The sequence below is a fragment of the Mustelus asterias genome, chromosome 11 (genome assembly GCF_964213995.1).
Source record: "Mustelus asterias chromosome 11, sMusAst1.hap1.1, whole genome shotgun sequence".
Lineage (NCBI taxonomy): Eukaryota > Metazoa > Chordata > Chondrichthyes > Carcharhiniformes > Triakidae > Mustelus > Mustelus asterias.
Genome location: NC_135811.1, coordinates 66,970,843 through 66,991,486, shown reverse-complemented (window position 1 = coordinate 66,991,486; position 20,644 = coordinate 66,970,843). Strand labels below are relative to the sequence as shown.

At 39.6% G+C, this 20,644-nt stretch overlaps 1 protein-coding gene across 3 annotated transcripts in view; it reads left to right on the top strand.

Annotated features, from left to right (window-relative positions):
• LOC144500569 (protein TANC2-like) overlaps positions 1-20,644 on the top strand; it is a 1,073,639-nt gene that overhangs the window by 660,176 nt on the left and 392,819 nt on the right. For all 3 annotated transcript variants that reach the window (XM_078223699.1, XM_078223697.1, XM_078223698.1), the window contains one exon: positions 18,774-18,922. In XM_078223699.1, the coding sequence (XP_078079825.1) occupies positions 18,774-18,922 (149 nt within the window). The remainder of the gene's footprint in view (positions 1-18,773; positions 18,923-20,644) is intronic.

The window sequence follows — 20,644 nt, the reverse complement described above, 5'->3', positions numbered from 1 at the left end:
GTGTTCACCTACCTCCAAATCTTAACACCTGGCCTGGTTCATTACCCAGTACCAAATCCAATGGGGCCTCGCCTCTTGTTGGCCTATCTACGTACTGTGTCAGGAAACTCTCCCACACACATGAGAAATGGTTTTGGGGAAATTGATGGGATTGAAGGTGGATGAATCCACACGTCCTGATAATCTTCATCCCAGGGTACATAAGAAAATGGCCCTGGAAATAGTAGATTCATTGGTGGTTATTTTCCAAAATTCTTTGGACTCTGGAATAGTTCCTACAGATTGGAGGGTAGCTAATATAAGCCTGCTATTGAAAAAGGAAGGTAGAGAGAAAATAGGGAACTATAGATCAGTGAGCCTATCGTCGGTACTGGGGAAGTTGCTAGAATCCATTATCAAGGATTTCATAACTCAGCATTTGGAAGGCAGTAGTGTAATCAGACAAAGTCAGCATGGATTTACAAAAGGGATTCATGCTTGACTAATCTATTGGAATTTTTTGAGGATGTAACTAGTAGAGTTGACCGAGGAGAGCCAGTGAACGTGGTTTATTTAGACTTTCAGAAGGCTTTCGATAAGGTTTCACATAACAGATTATGTGAAGTTAAAGCACATGGGATTGCAGGTAATGTCTTGAGATGGATAGAAAGCTGGTTAGCAGATAAGAAGCAAAGAGTTGGCACAAATGGGTCTTTTTCTGGTTGGCAGTCAGAGACCAATGGGATTCCGCAGGGATCTGTGCTAGGACCCCAACTGTTCACATTGTATTTTAATGATTTGGAAGAGGGAACTGAATGTATTTTCTCCAAATTTGCAGATGATACAAAGTTGGGTGGAAGGGTGAGCTGTGAGGAGGATGCAGAGATGCTTCAGCGTGATTTGGACAGGCTGAGTGTGTGGGCATCTGCATTGTAGATGCAGTATAATGTGGATAAATGTGAGGTTATCCACTTTGGTAGCAATAATAGGAAGACAGATTATTACTTGAATGGGTGTAAATTGAGAGAGGTGGATACTCAGTGAGAATTTGGAGTCCTCATGCATCAGTCGCTGAAAGTAAGCAAGCAGGTACAGCAGGCAGTAAAGAAAGCAAATGGTATGTTGGCTTTCATAGCGAGAGAATTTGAGTATAGGGATAGAGATGTTTTGCTGCAATTGTATAGGGCGTTGATGAGGCCATTTTTGGAGTATTGTGGAGATAAGTTTTGGTGTCCTTATCTGAGGAAGGATGTCCTTGTTATAGAGGGAGTACAGCAAAGGTTTCCCAGGCTGATTTCTGAGATGGCAGGTCTGTCACATGAGGAGAGATTAAGTCGGTTAGGATTGTATACACTGGAGTTTAGAAGAGTGAGAGGGGGATCTCATAGAAACTTATAAAATTCTAACAGGGTTAGACAGGGTAGATTCAGAAAGAATGTTCCCAATGGTGGGGGAGTCCAGAACTAGGGGTCATGGTTTGAGAATAAGGGGTAAACCTTTTAGAGCTGAGGTGAGGGGAAATTTCTTCACCCAGAGGGTGGTGAATGTATGGAAATCACTATCACAGAATTTCAAGAAGAAATTATAAATAGGTCTTGGGCCTAAAGGGATCAAGCGATATGGGGGAAAGGAGGGATCAGGATATTGAATTTGATGATCAGCCATGATCAAAATGAATGGCGGAGAGGGCTCGAAGGGCTGAATGGCCTACTCCTCTAGTTTCTACATTTCTATGCATTACCTAGCATCAACTTAGCCACTGGAAACAACAGCAACCCCCGCAAAGTCCTCTATCAAGCTGCCAGAGGTAGTAGTAGAAGCGGGTACAATTTTGTCTTTTAAAAAGCATTTAGACAGTTCCATGGGTAAGATGGGTATAGAGGCATATGGGCCAAATGTATGCAATTGGGACTAGCTTAGGGGTTTAGAAAAAAAGGGTGGCTGGACAAGTTAGGCTAAAAGGCCTGTTTCCATGCTGTAAACCTCTATGACTCTAATTGGCATCTGCGGGTCTTATGCCAAAATTGGGAGTACTGTCCCAGTGACAAATTGAGCAAAAGCCTGACATTGTCTAGAAGGTATGATTCTATGAGTACAACAGTGTCCCAGTTACCACCATCTCTGGGTATGTCCTGTCCACAAAATACAAGACAAGTCCAACCAGACTAATCATCAACTCTAATACAATCCCCACAGATACCGATAATGTTTAATGAAAAAAAAAATTAAACATCAGTTATTAGCTGAATGGGTGACATGACAGGAATTTCAAATTTTAAGACTTTTATTGTAACAGAAAAATATAATCACTTTTGACTGAACATCCTGTTTATGAGCAACTTGTACTTTGAACGACGGAACCAATTTTTTCCCTCTTCTTTCAGTACAACCAGGGCCACCCAGCTCCTGACTATATTTCTGCTTTGGTCCAACCATAGACAAAAGAGCTGAACCCAAGGGAGGAGGTCAGAGTGGCTGTTCTTGACATCAAGGCAGCATTTAACAGAATGTGGTATTTGGGAGCCCTGGCAAAACTGAAAACAGTGCGAATCTGGGAAAAAAATTCCACTAGTTGGAGTCATTCTTGGCACAAAGGAAAATGTCCTTGGTAGTTAGAGGTCAATTATCTCAATCCCAGGACATTGTTGCAGGAGTTTCTCAGGTGAGTGTCCTCGGTCCAACTATCTTCAGCTGATAATCAGTGACCTTCCTCCCATCATAAGGTCAGAAGTGGGGATGTTTGCTGGTGATTGCAGTGTTCTATACCATCTGCAGCTCCTCAGATACTGAAGTAGTTAATGCCAATATGCAGCAAGACCAGACAATTTTCAGGCTTGGGTGATAAGTGGAAAATAACATTTATGCCCCACCAGTGCCAGGCAATGGCTATCTCCAACAAGAGAGAATGTAATCTTGACATTCAATTATACTACCATTGCCAAATCCTCTCACTATGGTGGTTGGCATTGACCAGAAACTGAACAGGATTAGCCATATAAATACTTTGAATACAAGAGCAAGCCACTGACACTCCAAAACCTATACACCACCCCCAAAGCACAAGTCAGGAATATGATGGAATACTCTTCATTTGCCTAGATGAGCACAGCTCCAAAAACACTCCAGAAGTTCGACAACATCCAGGAAAAAGCAGTCGGCTTGATTGGCACCCATCCACCACCTTAAATATTCACATCCTCCTCCAAGCAGCGTGCCTTAATGACTATTGGCCGGTGGCTCTGACATCCATCATTATGAAGTGGCACGAATCGATACCAACCTCCTGGACTACCTAGATCCACTACAGTTTGCTTACCGCCGCAACAGGGCCACAGCAGACGCCATCTCCCTGGCCCTGCATTCAACCTGGAACGCCTAGATAACAAAGACACCTATGTCAGACTCCTATTTATTGACTACAGCTCAGCCTTCAACACCATTATTCCCATGAAACTCATCTCTAAACTCCGTGGCCTGGGCCTCGGCTCCTCCCTCTGTGACTGGGTCCTGAACTTCCTAACTCTCAGACCACAATCAGTAAGGAAAGCCAACAACGCCTCCTCCATGATCATCCTCACACCGATGCCCCACAAGGCTGTGTTCTCAGTCTCTTACTATACTCCTTATATACCTATGACTGTGTGGCCAAATTCCTCCCCAATTCGATTTTCAAGTTTGCTGACGACACCACCATCGTGGGTTGGATCTCAAACAATGACGAGACAGAGTACAGGAATGAGATAGAGAATGTGGTGAACTGGTGCGACAATAATCTCTCCCTCAATGTCAATAAAATGAAGGAGATTGTCATTGACTTCAAGAAGCGTAAAGGAGAACATGCCCCTGTCTACATCAATGGGGACGAAGTAAAAAGGTTCGAGAGTTTCACGTTTTTAGGTGTCCAGATCACCAACAACCTGTCCTGGTCCCCCCATGCTGATGCTATAGTTAAGAAAGCCCATCAACACCTCTACGTTCTCAGAAGATGAAGGAAATTTGGCATGTCAGCTACGACTCTCACCAATATTTACAGATGCACCATAGAAAGCATTCTTTCTGGTTATATCACAGCTTGTTACGGCTCCTGCTCTGCCCGAAACGGCAAGTAACTACAAAAGGTTGTGAGTGTAGCCCAATCTATCATGGAAACAGCTTCCCATCCACTGACTCTGTCCACACTTCCCGCTGCCTCGGCAAAGCAGCCAACAGCCACGCACCCCGGACATTCTCTCTTCTACCTCCTTCCTTCGGGAAAAAGATACAAAAATCTGAGGTCACATACCAACCGACTCGAGAACAGCTTCTTCCCTGCTGCTGTCAGACTTTTGAATGGACCTACCTCGCACTAAGTTGATCTTTCTCTACACCCTATCTATGACTGTAACACTATATTGTGCACTCTCTCGTTTCCTTCTCTATGAACGTTTTGGCTGTATAGCACACGCAAGAAACAATACTTTTCACTGTATGCTAATACATGTGACAAATCAAATCAAATAAATCGAATCAAAATCACTGACATACAGTGGCAGTGTGTGTACCATGAGCATGATGCACTGCATTAATTCACCAAGGATCCTTTGACAGCACCGTCCAAATCTGCAACCTCTACCACCTTGAAGGACAAAGGCAGATGGTGCATGAGAGCACTACCACCTGGACCTTTCCCTCCTAGCCGCTCACCACCCTGACTTGAAACTATATCACCATTCCTTCACTATCACATGATTAGATTCCTGAATTCCCACTCCCATCAGCATTCTGGGTGTACCCTTGCCACCTGGACTGCAATAATTCCAGAAGACGGCTCACCACCACCACATTCTCGAAGGCAAGTAGGGATGGGATGGCCTTCTCAGCAAAGCCTACATTCCATAAAAGAAAAAGAAACTAAAGTTGGGAAAGGTGAAACCTCCTTCAGAAATCCCTTTGAGCTCTTCTCATCAAGGCTAATGGTGAGCACTGTCGCTTCACTGCTGACTGAAAAATTTAGGTCAATTTGATTTGATGGTTTTACTTGAGAGAAAAATGTTGGTGAAGATACCAGGAGAACCTTACTGCTTATGTTCATATAGTGACAAAGTCGAGGCATCTGGGAGAGCAACCAAACCTTGCCAACAGCTCCTCTACCTGCTTCTCCAAACAACGCACTTATTGTACATTGGATTTATCAGGCATCTCAGAACCTATGGAACTGGAGGAGAAGCAAGTCATCCTCAATCATGAAGGACTGCTGAAGTAGTAGAATGGCATGGGACCTTGAAATTGGTTCCTGATTTGCTTGATCGTTTTTTTCTGTTGCATCCTTACAGTTCTTTATAATTTCTGTCTCTTTCCCATCCCTCAGTTATGCTTTGTTGACTCTGCCATCCCATCATTTGAGATTGCACAAAGCATGCCTGTAGACTGCTCTACAATATCCATGTGTTCCGATGGTTGTTAAATTATGCCATATTCTAAAATAAGCGATGAAATTATGTTTAGTATTGATAAGTTTCAATTTAACATGGTTAAAATGGTGGGAAGCTGAATCTGACACCAAATTTTAGTCTGTAAAATTACATTTCTTGCACTCAATAAATTCTCGTTTGCATTTGGTGCCAACACATTTAGTGGCAGGTTTGGACCACAGTGGTGTAAATTTAACTTGAGCTCTATTTGCTGATTTTGTGTGCAGTCTAACCAATTTAGCAGGGACATTGTACTTAATGGCAGTGAGCTGGAATTTTAAGTTTACAAACACATTTTGAAACCTGTTGAATTTTCTGATGACGTAAAGATATATTGCCAAATCCATTGTCCCAAAAATCAAATGATTAGCAACGTACATTAGAGTTTGTTGACTGTCATGTAAATAACAAGGGAGTGTTTACGTTTAGTGTGTTCAATCTGGCATTGAGAGAATGCTTCTGGTTAAGGTGCAATGATTGTCTTAGGTGTTATCTAGTAAAATGTTCTTTTGTATATTAATTTTCTTCAAAGTGAAATCCATTTGTGTAATGATAGAACTTGAAACAAATCATCTAGTGGCTGTTAAACTGAAGCATCAAGGATGATGAGAGTCGAAGCTTAGTTGAGCAAATATATATTTTTGTACTTAGTTTGGAAAAGTTACAAAAATGATGACTGTCATTGTCAAACCAACCACATAATGGAGTGCTTTTGTAAATAAATTTAAAACAAAATGAGAGCTTGTCAAATACTTAGTTGGTGAAGACAGTATAAAACTAAGGCCTACTGACTGTAAGGTCACAAGTTCAATACCTGCTTTGTGCTACATTAAATCAACTCGGCTAAGGTCACAGCTGGAGTGCTACAATTGGCTCCCTTGGGTTAAGGAGGGTAAAATCTGCTGCTGCTTCAATTCGTAATTGCCAAAGAGCTGGTGTAGAATGTGTGTATATGTGGGGTGGGGGCAGGATTTGATTTGGCTCTGATTTCTCCTCCTCCCTTGTGGTCCTGGTTTGCTTGTAAAAAGAAAAGGCACTTGAATGAGGGTGCGGTAGTTGATTGGCAGCTGTAAGGTACAAAGCAAAACAAGCCTGCCTATTTTAGCACTAATTTCTAATTGTCATGTTGTGAGAATTGGAACTACCAATCTTGTGTAATAGGAGTGTTGTTCAGCAATTTAGTTTTTGGCTGGTTTGTGGGTAATGATAGATAGGAAAATAAATTGTAAAAAGGACATGAGGCTACAGAAGGACATGGGTTAAGTGACTGGGCAAAAATCTGGCAAATGGAGAATAATGTAGGAACACGTGAAATTATCCATTTTGGTAGGACTGGTATCTCATAAGGTATACTGTAATGAAAAGGTCTCAGAATAAAAATATTATTCTGACATACTGCAGATGTTCCCTATAATTTGTTCATTGTGTTGACTGACTCTGTTCACCACAGTAATGCAAAAGATTTTGCCTGTAATCCAAGGACATGATCAAGCAAATATGACATTTTAGGCAAACACTCCAAAATGTCTCTTTTTAGATTGCAGACATCACTATACAGTAACATCAAACAGTTTGACTTCTAAGACTTTCAGAACAGTGTAAAATGTACTTTATATTCTTCATCATTTAGGCCTCCCTACCTCATAGAAGTGAAATTTAGCTTAAATGATTCCAATGAAACCATATACTCATACTTAGACAATGCCATATGTGGATTGCCTCAGGCACTAATACCTGCTCATTTTTGCTTTCTGCCAACTAAATTAGTATTGCCAATCTATTGAGTTATCCTCTTGTTATGAAGCCGTGACAAGTCTTTAAGTCTATTCAAAAGACCAGGCTTGATTAAATAGTCACTGTTGTCTTCACATTTGCATTAAGTTGGCCAGCCTATGTTTTGCTCTTCAGGTTTGATGCCAAAATCTGGGTTGGTTTCTTATGATGAGCATCAAGAATAGACATTTCCATATTTCATTCATTTACCAGACCTAATATCTCTTTTTGATTGGACAGAGCTATAAAGATGAAGAAAAAAAGACCATCAGCTTGGCTGTCACCCAATTTTTTTAAAAACAGTGACTTCAGAGTGAGCAATAATGCAGGAAGAGGTCAATTACAGAAAAGGGGTCTGAGATACAAAATTGAAATGTTAAAAAGAAAATAATCTTTGGAATTCTCCATCCTGGAGGGTTGTGAATGCGCTGAATTCATTTAAGTCTGGGATAGGCAGATTTTTCATGTGTCAGAGAATCAAGAGATTTGGGGAGTGAACGGGAAAGTGGAGATGAAGCCCAAGATCAGTCATGATATTGAATGGTATGGCAGGCTCGATGGGCTGCATGGCCTATTCCTGCTCCTATTTCTTAGTTCATAAAGTGTTTGTTATGACACAGGTTAATCCCCTTTACCTTGCTTCTTAATCTGGTAAAAGTGTTTGGGAAGGTATTAACTGGTCTATATTAACGTTTAGAGGTTCATTAACATAAAGACCTGACACTCACTTTAAGTGAATAATTCACAAGTTATTTTATTTAACCAACCGGAACGCCTCTTCAGAGATGGTTCTTTAGCTGGCAGAGTGGAGAGCCACTCTAGAGATGTCCTTCTGTTCTGGCTGGCTCTCAGTGGAACTGCTGGCAGACAATTGCGTTCCTCTTTTTATAACTTTCCTCCACCCAAATTGGTCTACTGTTAACAACCACAAATTCAAATTTGATAGGTTCCTTTATGCTGAGTGTCTTCTTTAAACTGATAGGCCATCAAAAATGTCAAAACCTGCAGAGGCAAAACCAAGGCAACCCTGATGCTTTGATCTCTGCAACAAATGTTGTCATCTGTGTACTCTGTATACCCACATTCCAGCATTGACCACAAAACCAGCTTTTAAAGGGACCGCACACTGTTTTTCCCTCTAGCAGTTTTTACAATTCTTTTACATCTTTACAAACATTCTTTACAAACTCAACTTCACAACACTTTGCAGTTATAAATTTCCTTTTCCAACAACAGGATATTACAAAGTATTTTGCAGCCAACAAAATACTTCTGAAGGGAAGCCACTGTTGTAATGGAGGGAATGTGGGAGTCAGTTTGTACACAGCAAGCTACCACAAACAGGAATGTGATAATGACCAGATAATCTGTTTTGTAATGTTAATTAAGGGACAAATAGTTATATACTCATTCTGCTGCACTGGGGTGTCTTTCTTGGTTATTGTAGGCAACTTCTGAAATGGAACATGATCCCACAGCCTCTGGCTCAGCCGAGCAAACTGAACATTCTACCAACTGAAGCATGGCTATCACTGATTTTGTCCTCACTGCTGATGTTACAGAATACCTTCAACTGGGCACTTGTCATCCAAAATGCCAATCAAAGTGAAAGTCAATTCACTACATGCAAAATTAGAACAGTTTATCGATCCCAACTTCTGGCACAGGCTTTAAATGTTCTACGAAGTGTTCATCACTGGGCAGAAAGAAAACATGAAATATCCTGGTGAAAGCAGAGCACTATCACCTGCCACATTTGCTTCAGATTCTCTAAATGCTGTTGTCCTCTAAGGTGTAATTCAAAGTGTGTTCTAAAGTATAGCAAAATCAAGAAATGGAAGACCATGACTGATTTATATGTGACGAACTAGTTACTCTGAATTGGTGATGCTGATCAATATCCAACACCAGCTCTTGCTGATTATTGATTTGTGTCCTGCTCAGTGTGCAGCATAGCTTCAAATCACATACATCTTATCCATCAACAAGGCTTACTATCTCTCCCATTCCCACTGCCACTGAATCCATCCTTTGGTTACCTCATGACCCTATTTCTCAGCATTCTTCTGGTTGACCTTGCCAGTTTCCCCTTTTAAATTTCATTCATCCATTATTTCTTTCCCACTGGGAAGGAAACATAAAATTGAATGTGGAGTATGTGGAAGATGTGAACTGCATTATAAATAAAGTAAATGCTCCATTTTTGGAAGAAAAGTCAAATTTGTCTTGTTCAATAAATGTTTGTGTAGTTGAAAGGATTCAATGAATTTGTAACAATTTTTCAACTTCTAAATAAAAGCAATTCATTTATTTTATTTCAGAAGGCATATCAAGCTGAGGAATTTGACCTTAATTTAACAATGAGTTGATTATTTAAAGCTTCTGAGGTCAACATAGTTTGGTTGTCATCACTTGTATTTTGGTTGTTAGCAAACCTATGCATTTTAATTAATAATGGTTGAGAGAGATATAGTGAGGGATAAAAAATTAAGTATCTCAGTAATGTATGGAAAATATCCTCTTACTCTTAGACTGTTTTGCTCCTTAGTGTCCCAGGATGTGTAGGCCTCGGTAAGATACTCTGTCAGAAAGTTGGTGCAGACTCGATGGGCCGAATGGCTCCTCCTGCGCTGTAGGGATTCTATGATATATTCCATGATATTCTATGATTTGCTATCATATTAATAAAAATGTGCCAGCATTCAGCTCCATGTGCATGATATATTGGTTGGGAAAATAAAAATATGAAATTGCCAATTATATCCATGCACATGGATCCACTTTTAGCACCAGAATTATTCCAAATATTGTTTCCTTGCTTATTTAGAAAGGCCATTCAGGTTTCCAACTTTATCCCTCTGGTATTTTAACTCATCCAGCATAACATCCATTGACTGGAAGATTAATGTATGCACATGGTTCTTTTTTCTGCTATGATATGAAATTATATTTCACCACTTCCCCATTTCTGACCCTATTTGCCTGCCTAATTTTAAACTCTGATCCAGGATGTATTGTTTCTCATTGTTTCAATAGTGTGAACACTTTTGTGCTGCTCAATTTTGACATTCAAGCCCTGATGTTATGGAGAGTAAATTATCTTGAGTTGTCCTCGTGGCTCATTCCTTTAAATTTTGAACCATTTTTGTTTCTGTACTCTGCTCCTTCTCTAATGCTTGTCCATCCATTCAGTGACATAGTGGCTAGAACTATGTACACAGTCTGTCAAGTGTGGTTTTACCTGGACATTTATTTTTTAAGAATAGTCTGGCATACTTGTATTCCACTGTGCTAGTTCTATCTTCCACCACAGTGTGAGATTTTGTTTTTAAAATTACCTCCCATATTTAGCCCACACTGACCTCCCTCCCAGTGCTTTTCTTAGCCTCTCTGTGCTAATTCTATTCCATGCCTTTTACACTCTAGTTATATATTGTTTCTTTAATTCATGCTCATATTTCTGCAACCAAAGCAAAGATAAGATTGTTTACCTTTTGGAAAATATTCCATAAATAAAACTAATTGGACATAATTGTGTTATTCAAATTGAGAAACAATGAAAAGTAACATTGAAAAACTGGTTACTTTAACAGTTGCAAATAACTCAACTTTCCTCTGTAGGAATTGTTTTTCCTTTGTTTTAGACATTCTTCTACATTTAGCAGAGCTCCTTTTTGTCCTTTTTAGGTTCTTCCCATGTAATGTGTGTTATTCCTTCCTGAAAACAACGAAAAGGTTCCCTGGTCTCTGCTACTTCCCATCTTGCCAATAGGAGCGTAGTAGATAGTGAATAGTCACTCAGTTTCAAATTGTTTCTTTTATTCATTCATGGAATGTAAGTGTCATTGGCAAGTCCAGCAATTATTGTCCATCCCTAATTACCCATGAAAAGGCGCTGCTGTGTTTAATGCAACTGAGTGGCTTCCTAGGAGGTCATTTCAGAAGGCAGTTAAGAGTGAACAACATTGATGTGGGTTAGGGGTCAAAGACCAGATGACAGGTTTTCATCACAAAAAGGATGAGTATTCTGACAAGCTGGTGGTTTCATGGTCACCATTACACTTGCTAGTTATTTTAGATTTAATTAATGAATTGAATTTAAATTGTTCAGCTGCTATCGTGGGGTTGATAATCCAGTAACACAATCACAATGCTACCGTAACCCCATTTATTTTCTTCTCTCTGTCTGTGAGAAAATGTCCCTTCTTGCTTGGTACCTTCCTGCAAACAAGTTGTCTAAGATCTGTAAATTTGTGTGTGTGGGGGTGGGTATGTGGTTGGGTGGGGGTGCTTTGGGATGTGAACGTTTATTCTCCCTTCCCCACCACCCCCCATAATTGTGCAATACATTGATTTACTCTGTCTATAGCGAGCCTAACCTTTTAGCTTGAATTAAGTGTTTAGCCAGACAGCAGTGTAATTCAGCTTCAGTGTAGTGCAGTTGGTGCTAGGACATATTGGTCAAGGGAGTCACAGCATGCAACATGGTATGGCAAGTCTGGAAGAAGCTGTTAATTCGAGCTGTGTGTTGTAAAACATCCATTGTTATAGAGAAGGAGGTAATAGGCAACTAGACTTATAGTAGCAAATGCAGATAATGGTGAACCTGCTTTTGAACAGAAAAGCCTTTTCTCTCAAAAATGCTGGCCAAACTCTCATCAATGCTCAGGTATATTAATGTTTACTATGTGCTCTCGCACATGGTTAGATTGCTGCTACAAGGTAACCAGTAATCTCTGGCCTCCCTAAAAACAAAAAAAAAATACATGTTCCACATTTGCATGCTGATTAGCTTCAGGGACTTTGACTTGCCTGTGATGAATTAGCAAGAACTGACTGAATTAAGGAGGGATCTAAAGATGAGTTGAGTACTGGTGAGCTCATTTCTATTTAGTTTACTGAAGCTGTAAAAAAAAGACGAAGATTCTTGCATAATATAAGTAGTTGACCTAAATGGTGAGCCTTTTTTTGTTTTTTTTATTCTATTGTGGGATTTAGGAGTCAGCAGCAAGGCCAACATTTATTACTGAGTAGTAAGTGACCTTGAGCAAATTTTCCTGTTACGTTTTGAGGTGTCTTGGCATCATATTAGTGCTTCTGAGATTATTGCATGCGCTGCTGTATTTCACTTGTTGTTAAACTGGTGCACTGTTTTTAAATCCCTACCGCTTGCTTTTGAATGCTCACAACTGTGCAACCATGGCAGCCAGGGGAAAAAACCCTCCAAAACAAACAAGGCGCATGGACGTATTTTCCTGCTGCAAATTCTAGCTAATGAGATTGTTCATGATGAGAGTGACAGCCCCTGCAGGAGACTTCCCCTCCCTGATGTTCAAGGTACTCCCTTTGGTTTGAGCATTTGCTGCTGCAGCCGTCCTTTTAAGAGGGAGTTTATGTTTTCAGTATTTAAACATTCCCAACTCCATTTACTATTACAAGTTTGTGGAAAGTCATTTCATAATTGCTGTACTTGATCAGACAGGTAAGAACAGTAAAGTTGATTGTATTGTTAGGATTATCATCAAATGTTGTGTCAGTGTTCTGAAGTGCAGATTTACTTCATTCTGTAAACGTGAACGTGCTGAAATGATGTCTTGAGCGTGTGAATTCTCTCTCCCATTTCTAGTCTATGTATTTGTCACCTTTGGTCAGGGGAGCTGGATACTGTTGAGTCATATTCAACTGTGCTGTCAAAACATGTACCGGACCAAATTAACAGGATCATTTTTTTTCCATTGAGAGAGTTGGAATTGGCTGTCTCTTGATTTTCTCTCCTGAGATGGAGCACTCCACCACTGCAGATTGCTGATGGATTATTTCTCAATGCTTGGCAGCAGTATACATTGTTTTAGAATTTAAAGGCTATATTAAATATCAAATGGCCATTCTGGCCTATTGAATTCACAATATATCTCTCTGTTGGTTGAGAGTTGTGTGTCTTCACTGCAAGAAAGTCCCATCTAACTCACCATCACCATTATGCTACTGAGTTACGAGTCTTACAGAGTCCTAAAAATGCACCAGTAATTATTTGTCCCTGGTGAGACATACCCATAATTTAACTGCAAGCTAAGGCTGAGCACTAGCAAGTGATAATGAGTGAATGTTCCTTTAACTTTTAAGATGTCTTGGTATCATATATTGCACTACTTTATAGTGGGTACTTTTGGCATTTGGAATGTTCATTAACAATGCTGATACTCTTGGAGCCAAAATATAATACATGAATCTGAGGTAATACATAGATTTATAATTTTATAGTTTGGCCTATTGTACCTACAGCTACTCTCGAGAAAAGCTATCTATTTAAATCCATTCTCTCTACCTTTTTCCCCTTTCTATTTTTTCTTTTTTGAATATTAGCTTTTTAAAATCTCTCAGCTACTACTGGTTCTTGCTCTAGTGAACATCTTTTATCCATTCCCTTCATTTTCTTTGTTTGAGAATTTCAGTATATGCAGTCAGGTTAGTGATCAGTTTTTCCTTATTCATTCTTCATAATTTTGTATCATGCCTTCCATTTATTTTTCTTGTAATGAAAGGGGCTGAGTTTATCACACTACTACTCATGACAATTGCCTCGAAATACTGGTATTATCTTGAGAAACATCTTATGTTCTCTCCATAAAGGCTGCACAAAAAAACAAAGTTAAAATTAAATAATTGAATGAAGAGGTAAAATGAGAAACTGCAAATCCACGAATCTGAAAATAAAATAAAAGCAGAAAAGTTTGGAAATGTTCACGGTTGACACGGGTGCCCTTGTCATTGTCCATAAGTGTGAATATTTTGCACCTTCTGCCCAGTGAAACAACTGAGGCTGCCTTTAACAACCAAGCCACCCAAGCTTGTTGTCAGGCAGAATTCAGAACAGATCACATGATCTCCTTCATTCCTCCAATTAACTCAAATTAAAGAGACAGTCCCAGTACATAACAATCTTATAAACTTTGTGTTTGTAGCATTTATCATCTATCGTTCGCCCCTCTTCCCTTCCTTTGCTTCGAGCATCCCAAATCACACACCATTCCATTTAATTTGCTGTTGTATGTCCTTTTCTGTTACTCCATTCGGGTACTAGGAGACACATAAGACAAGAGTAGAAGAATTTGAGTGGGGAATGTACGAGACAGAATTGAACCAAAAATAAATCAATACTTTCTCCCAACTTTGCACTAGTGCCTGCATCTGTTCAGTCTCTCCCTTTTTGCTGTTGAAGCATCAGTCTATGCCTTTATCACCTCAATGATTTAATTCTCAAATGTTCTTCTAAATCGGCTCCAGTGTTAATTCTTCAGACTTCAAATCTCTCCAAATATCATGGGCTGCATTCTTGCTCACACTCTGCTCCAATCTTCAACAGCTCCAGTCTCTTCAAGCTCAACTGACTCCCTTTGCTCCAACTGGTCTATTTCAAAATTTTTGCTTTTAGACCTCTCCATGGACAAGCCTTATTGTATCTTTACAGTCTTCTCCTGCCATACACCCTCAGATACACCGTCCTTTTATATAACACGAAACTTATCTTTGTCCCTCCCGCCCTTTCAACTTCCATCGTTGATTTCTGTTTATTCAGCCACTGTGCTTATTCTCTGATATTTTGTTGTCCTCTGTACTGCCATCCATTTCATAACGTCCCTCCAATAATATTTTTTGTCCTATCTAGCCCCTTCATTCCTTTTCCATTTATCCTGTTAAGTGTCTGTCAATTAGAATCAAAGGATGACACAGAATGTATAGCACAGAAACAGATCATTTGTCCGAGTGAGTCCCTGTCGGTGTTTATTTTCCATTCTAGCCTCCTCCTATCCTTCCTCATCCAACTCTATCGGCATAACTTTCTTCTCCCTTCTCCCTTAAGCTTACCTAGATTCCTCTTAAGTGCAATTATACTGTTCAACTAACTACATCCTGGGATCATAAGTTCCACATTCTCAGCAGTTTCTGGGCAAATAAGTGAATCCTGTTTTTGATTTGGTGACTATTTTATATTGATAGCCTCTAGTTTTGCTCTTCTCCACAAGCGGAAGCACTTTCTTTGTTTTTAATGTATGAAGTCCTTTCATAACCTTAATTATCTCTGTTATGTCACTCCTTATTGTTTCCTTTTCAAGAGAAAAATGATCCAGCTCCTTCTTCCTTTCCTGATAGGTACAGCCACATAGTTTGTACAAGCGAAGATATGCCTAAGAATGTAAAACAAGAGTAGATTGCAACGTTAGAGGAGGGCAAGTCCATGGATAGGTCAGAAAACAAGATTTTTCAAGTGTTGTGTAATTCTTTCAGCTATCAACTGGAAGTTCAGATTTTTTAAAAGTCTTTTGTATCCGCAACAGTGCCTCTATTTTTTTTATATAATATGGCAAACAAAACATATTTAACACTCTTTATTGTAAAATGGTTCAAGACATTTAGATAATCTTGCACTTTAGCACTTTATAAGTGCAGGCTATAGCAGGCTTCACAGTTATAAGGTTTATGAATATGTTATGTTTTGGAACTGTCTTTAGATCAAATAAAGGGATGATCTGTTCTGAAGACTGCTAGACAACAGTGCTGTAGGACATGGCTGTTGTACATTAAAGTGAGGCTTGGGTTGTATTGCTGGAAGAAGGCGTAAAGTTCACATTTGGAAATGATGATGCCTGCATCTGCACTTGGTGGTTAGACTGTAATCCAAAGTCTTAGAACATAGAACATTACAGCGCAGTACAGGTCCTTCAGTCCTCGATGTTGCGCCGACCAGTGGTACCAATCTAAAGCCCCTCTAATCTACACTATTCCAATATTATCCATATGTTTATCCAATAACCACTTGAACGCTCTCAACGTTGGCGAGTCCACCACTGCTGCAGACAGGGCATTCCACGCCCTTACTACTCTCTGAGTAAAGAACCTACCTCTAACATCTGTCCTATATCTCTCACCCCTCAATTTAAAGCTATGTCCCCTCGTGCTAGCCAACACCATCCGAGGAAAAAGGCTCTCACTATCCACCCTATCCTCTGATCATCTTGTATGCCTCTATTAAGTCACCTCTTAACCTCCTTCTCTCTAACGAAAACAACCTCAAGCCCTTCAGCCTTTCCTCATACGATTTTCCCACCATACCAGGCAACACCCTGGTAAATCTCCTCTGCACCCTTTCCAACACTTCCACATCTTTCCTATAATATGGCGACCAGAACTGTACGCAATACTCCAAATGCGGCCGCACCAGAGTTTTGTACAGTTGCAGCATGACCTCCTGGCTCCGAAACTCAATCCCTCTACCAATAAAAGCTAACACACCGTACGCCTTCTTAACAACCCTATCAACCTGGGTGCCAACGTTCAGGGATCTATGCACGTGGACACCCTTAGCAAGGCGTTAAGAATATCAGGTTGTTTACATTTATACTTTGGACTGTCCATTTGATTCCAGGGTAGGATCGAGTTGGAGTCGAAAGAATGGGTAATTAGCATTTCTATCTAGATATAAGACTCATGTGAATCAAGTTGTCATGAGGTTGGGTTTTGAGAGGGGAAAAGTGCTAAGGAAACCATTGTCAGATTGAGCTACTGGCCTCCCCAAAATATCACTGCATATTACAGACAAAGTTAGTCTGCCAGGATCCAGAAGAGAGCAAGAGAGAGCAGCTAAAGGTTCAAAGTGTCTATAGTTACCTGCCCTGGAATGCAGTGGGAGCTCATGCTTGGATTGAAAGGAGAAAGTTTTCAAGGATTTGAAATGAAGTTGGAAGATTTTTGCGCTCGAGGGCGAATCGTCAGAAATGTTGCATCATCCTTTCAGCTTTCAACTGGAAGTTTGGATTGATTTTTAAGCTTCCTGATCTCCACTGCATGCCAGTTGTCACCCTTTGTCCATTTTCCATTCCTGTTCCTCTTCTCCCATCCCTCTGCAGACATGACATGATCTCCACTCCTCATGTTTCAGATGTAAACTAAATGAAGTGGGTCCCAGATATATATTCATCACACACTTCTTGCTCCTGGATTAGGGCTGTGACACTAAATGGCTAAGTATTCCTTCAGATGTTTCTTTTTTTCAACACTGACATTGATTTGCTGGTGCGTAATAACTGAAGGTGGAAATAATATGTTTTAAAATGGTTCATTTTTTAAACTGCAATACAAGATACAGTTGTTGACAAACACTCTAACATGTCAAGTATGTAATCATTTTGTAAGGCATCAGAAATTTGAACGTCAGTCCCTGCAGATGTCCTCTTTGCAACCACACGCAAACTCTGTAGGCCTAACAGCACCTGCTAAACGACATGTGCAATATATGTAGATGGTAATATTCCTTGGAAGGCTTGGAACTACGTGGAGCAAAGCAATTGTCAGTCTTGTCAAGGCCATTCTCAAATTATAACAAGTGCTCTCTTTTTTTCCTAATGGCATAAATCAGTTTTGAAGAGTTTTAAACAAGACTGTCATTTGACATGAAAGAAGTGCTTTTTGTACTGTATACAGGAACATGTAGGAAATCATTTTTCCACTTGTTTCCCTTTATCTTCTCATGGATAGGGATACAGTTGCTATCTCTGCATCTTATACAGTACTTTAAAAGACTAGCCAGTGGCAAGATGGAAACACATGTACAACCGTAACTAAGCATTTATTATTGTGTGTTAGTCCAAGAATCCTGTAAACATGTTCATTGGTAATATCTTCAGTAAGTTCAAAGATGAGATCATTGAGAGTTGTTTGTTTCATTTATAATATTTCTTGGCAATGCCCGAAGCAGTTATTTTAATTATGTGCATCTTTATTCATTATGCCCTATATACCCTTGAATATCTCAAATTACCAATGAGGAAGAAGCCCTGCCTTCTTGTGTGCGTCTTGCCCAATTTGTGTTCTATACATCCAGTAACTTTCAGGCTATATTTAACCCCATCCTTCAGCTCATTCCCTTTGATTTTTTTTTTCTCCGAGTGAAGGATAATTAATGCTATTTGTTAGAGCTTGTGATGTGTGAATTTACTATGGCATTTACCTGCAGAACAATACTAAACTTCAGAGTAACTAATTAGATTATGTGCTTTGGGATGGTTCTGGCATAAGAGGAAGCAGTATGTCAATACAAGTTTGTATTTTTCACTGAAAGATTTCTGAAATATCTTATCTTCTATCCTACTATACCTGTTACATTGCATTAAAAGGATGTGAAGCATGCTTTGTGGCATGAATGCTTGTATTAATTTTATCTTTCGAACATTCTTCATGTGTAGGTGGTCACAGATATGTTTCTGCATTTATGTGGTCACGTGTACCAATTTCAATATCAATGGGATGGCAAGAAAGGGGAGTGCAAATGTTGTATCTTGTTTAGTGCCAAACAATTTTGCAAAAAGTTGCCTAATTATTTTGAGAAATACAAACTGCAATTAAACACAATTTCCTGCTTTGCTATTGTATGGATATTTCATCATATTATCGATTAGTAAATGTCAGTATTCTAAATTCAAGACAAGTGGCTTAATGCATTGTGAAACATATCGCTCAATTTTTCTTTCTTATGTATAAGATGACTTCAATTGAGTTATTTTCTATTCTGCACAGGTGACTCAGAACGGGAACTGGGACCCCCACCATCTGTGGATGAGGCTGCAAATACACTCATGACACGACTAGGCTTTTTGCTGGGAGATAAAGCCTCAGAGGTACAGACAAGCACAGAATTCAGTATGGAGGAACAGGATGAAAATCAGGTAAGAACCTGTTTAGGAACGGTACTTAAATATGATATGTAAATTTTTGCGATATTATACACTGGATATCTGGACTGAGTTAGCATTGTTAGACATGCTGTATCACATTTAGTACATTACTGGATTGTCAGTGCATTCCAAACAAAGGGAAAGTACCGATAATTGGTCAAGTGGGAAAAATTCCCCTTCATGCTTTTTTGAGAAAGAGTCTCGTTGGAAAATTGAATACCCTGGCAGTACAGCAATGGCAAAAGGCAAAATATGCTCATAACATGTAATGGGATAAATACTTTGAATGAAGAAATGTAGAAAGTTATTAGGAGAGGGCAAGGAATTGGATTGAGAAAGCTAGTGCAAGTGTGACAGGACGAACAACCTGCGTACTATAAAATTCTGATTGTGCGCAGCTTTCTGATTAAGTGAGAAACCTGGATATTCCTAAGAACCCTTTGCCAATTTTAAGCTCAAACCTCTATCTTAACTCCACCTTACTTAGAATAAATCATACCCACATAATTCTCCATCGGCTAGCTGAATGCAACCTCAGTCAAATGGTTTGATACGCAAACGAGGCTTAATTCGTACCCCCTCTACCATCTTAAAGCATCCATTTCCTCCATCATTTGTGCACTGTGGCTGTACTGTGTACTATTTACAAGGTGGATTGGCCATGCTAAATTGCCCCTTAGTGTCTAAAATGTTTAGGTGGATTGGCCAAGGTAAATGTGCAAGGTTATGAGGATAGGGCAGAGGAGTGGACCTGGGTGGGTTGCTTTTTCAGAGAATCAGGGCAGTCTCGATGAATCAAATGGCCTTCTCTGACTATGGTTCTATGTTTTACCAAGCTCAAATGAAAATTGAGCACTACGTCTCATGTATTTATAAAGTGATTTTTCCTACTTTTGTTTCTACCTTGTGGAGGGATAGTACTTAAGATATCGTTTGTTTTTAAAACATTATTTTCAGCCTTTGAGCTGTGTTAAGGATGTAGTTGGTTAGTGTTATAAATCCTCTGTACCGTTATTTTGAAGTTGATGTAATATTCACCACATGAACCATGGTACATGGTACTATGAACCACAGGAATCCTGTTCTTGAAACCTGATTAGCTGGAATCAACCTAAGCTAATAAAATTCAAAAGCAGATATTCTTGAATCCTGAGACACTGATCAATACTAACTGTTGCCAATAAAGTAGAATACAGAATGACACCATTGCAAGTATTGTATATCATTTTGCATATCTCTGTGAGCAGTATTCCACGTTTACATTGCTACAAGAATTTTCTGTTCATTGTTTTAAGGCTGCAGTAGCAATCAAAACTTTACCTTGCATATAGTTGTACTTCCTTTTTGGGTTCCTTCCAGTTTCTTTTGAATTTCCCGAAATAAAATTGATAATATGGGCATATAAATAATCAATCTATCTCTCTTGCATATCTTCACACCCATACTGTTTTTAACCCTTTGGAGAATAGTGGGCAAAGTGATGGAAGGATTTCCAAGCTGATTATCAGCCCGTTCACCTGTTTTGAACGTGCCTTCTGTTGCCAACAAGTCCTGGCGTTGGACTCGAACCCAGAGCTTCTGATGCAGCAGCTGGGGCGCTACCACTGCCCCACAAGGCCTCCTACATATAAACCGTAGAAGGATGGGAAAAGGAACAATGGGGTCTATCAAGGGGATTTACATATGGAGGCAGGGGGCGTACATGAGGTATTA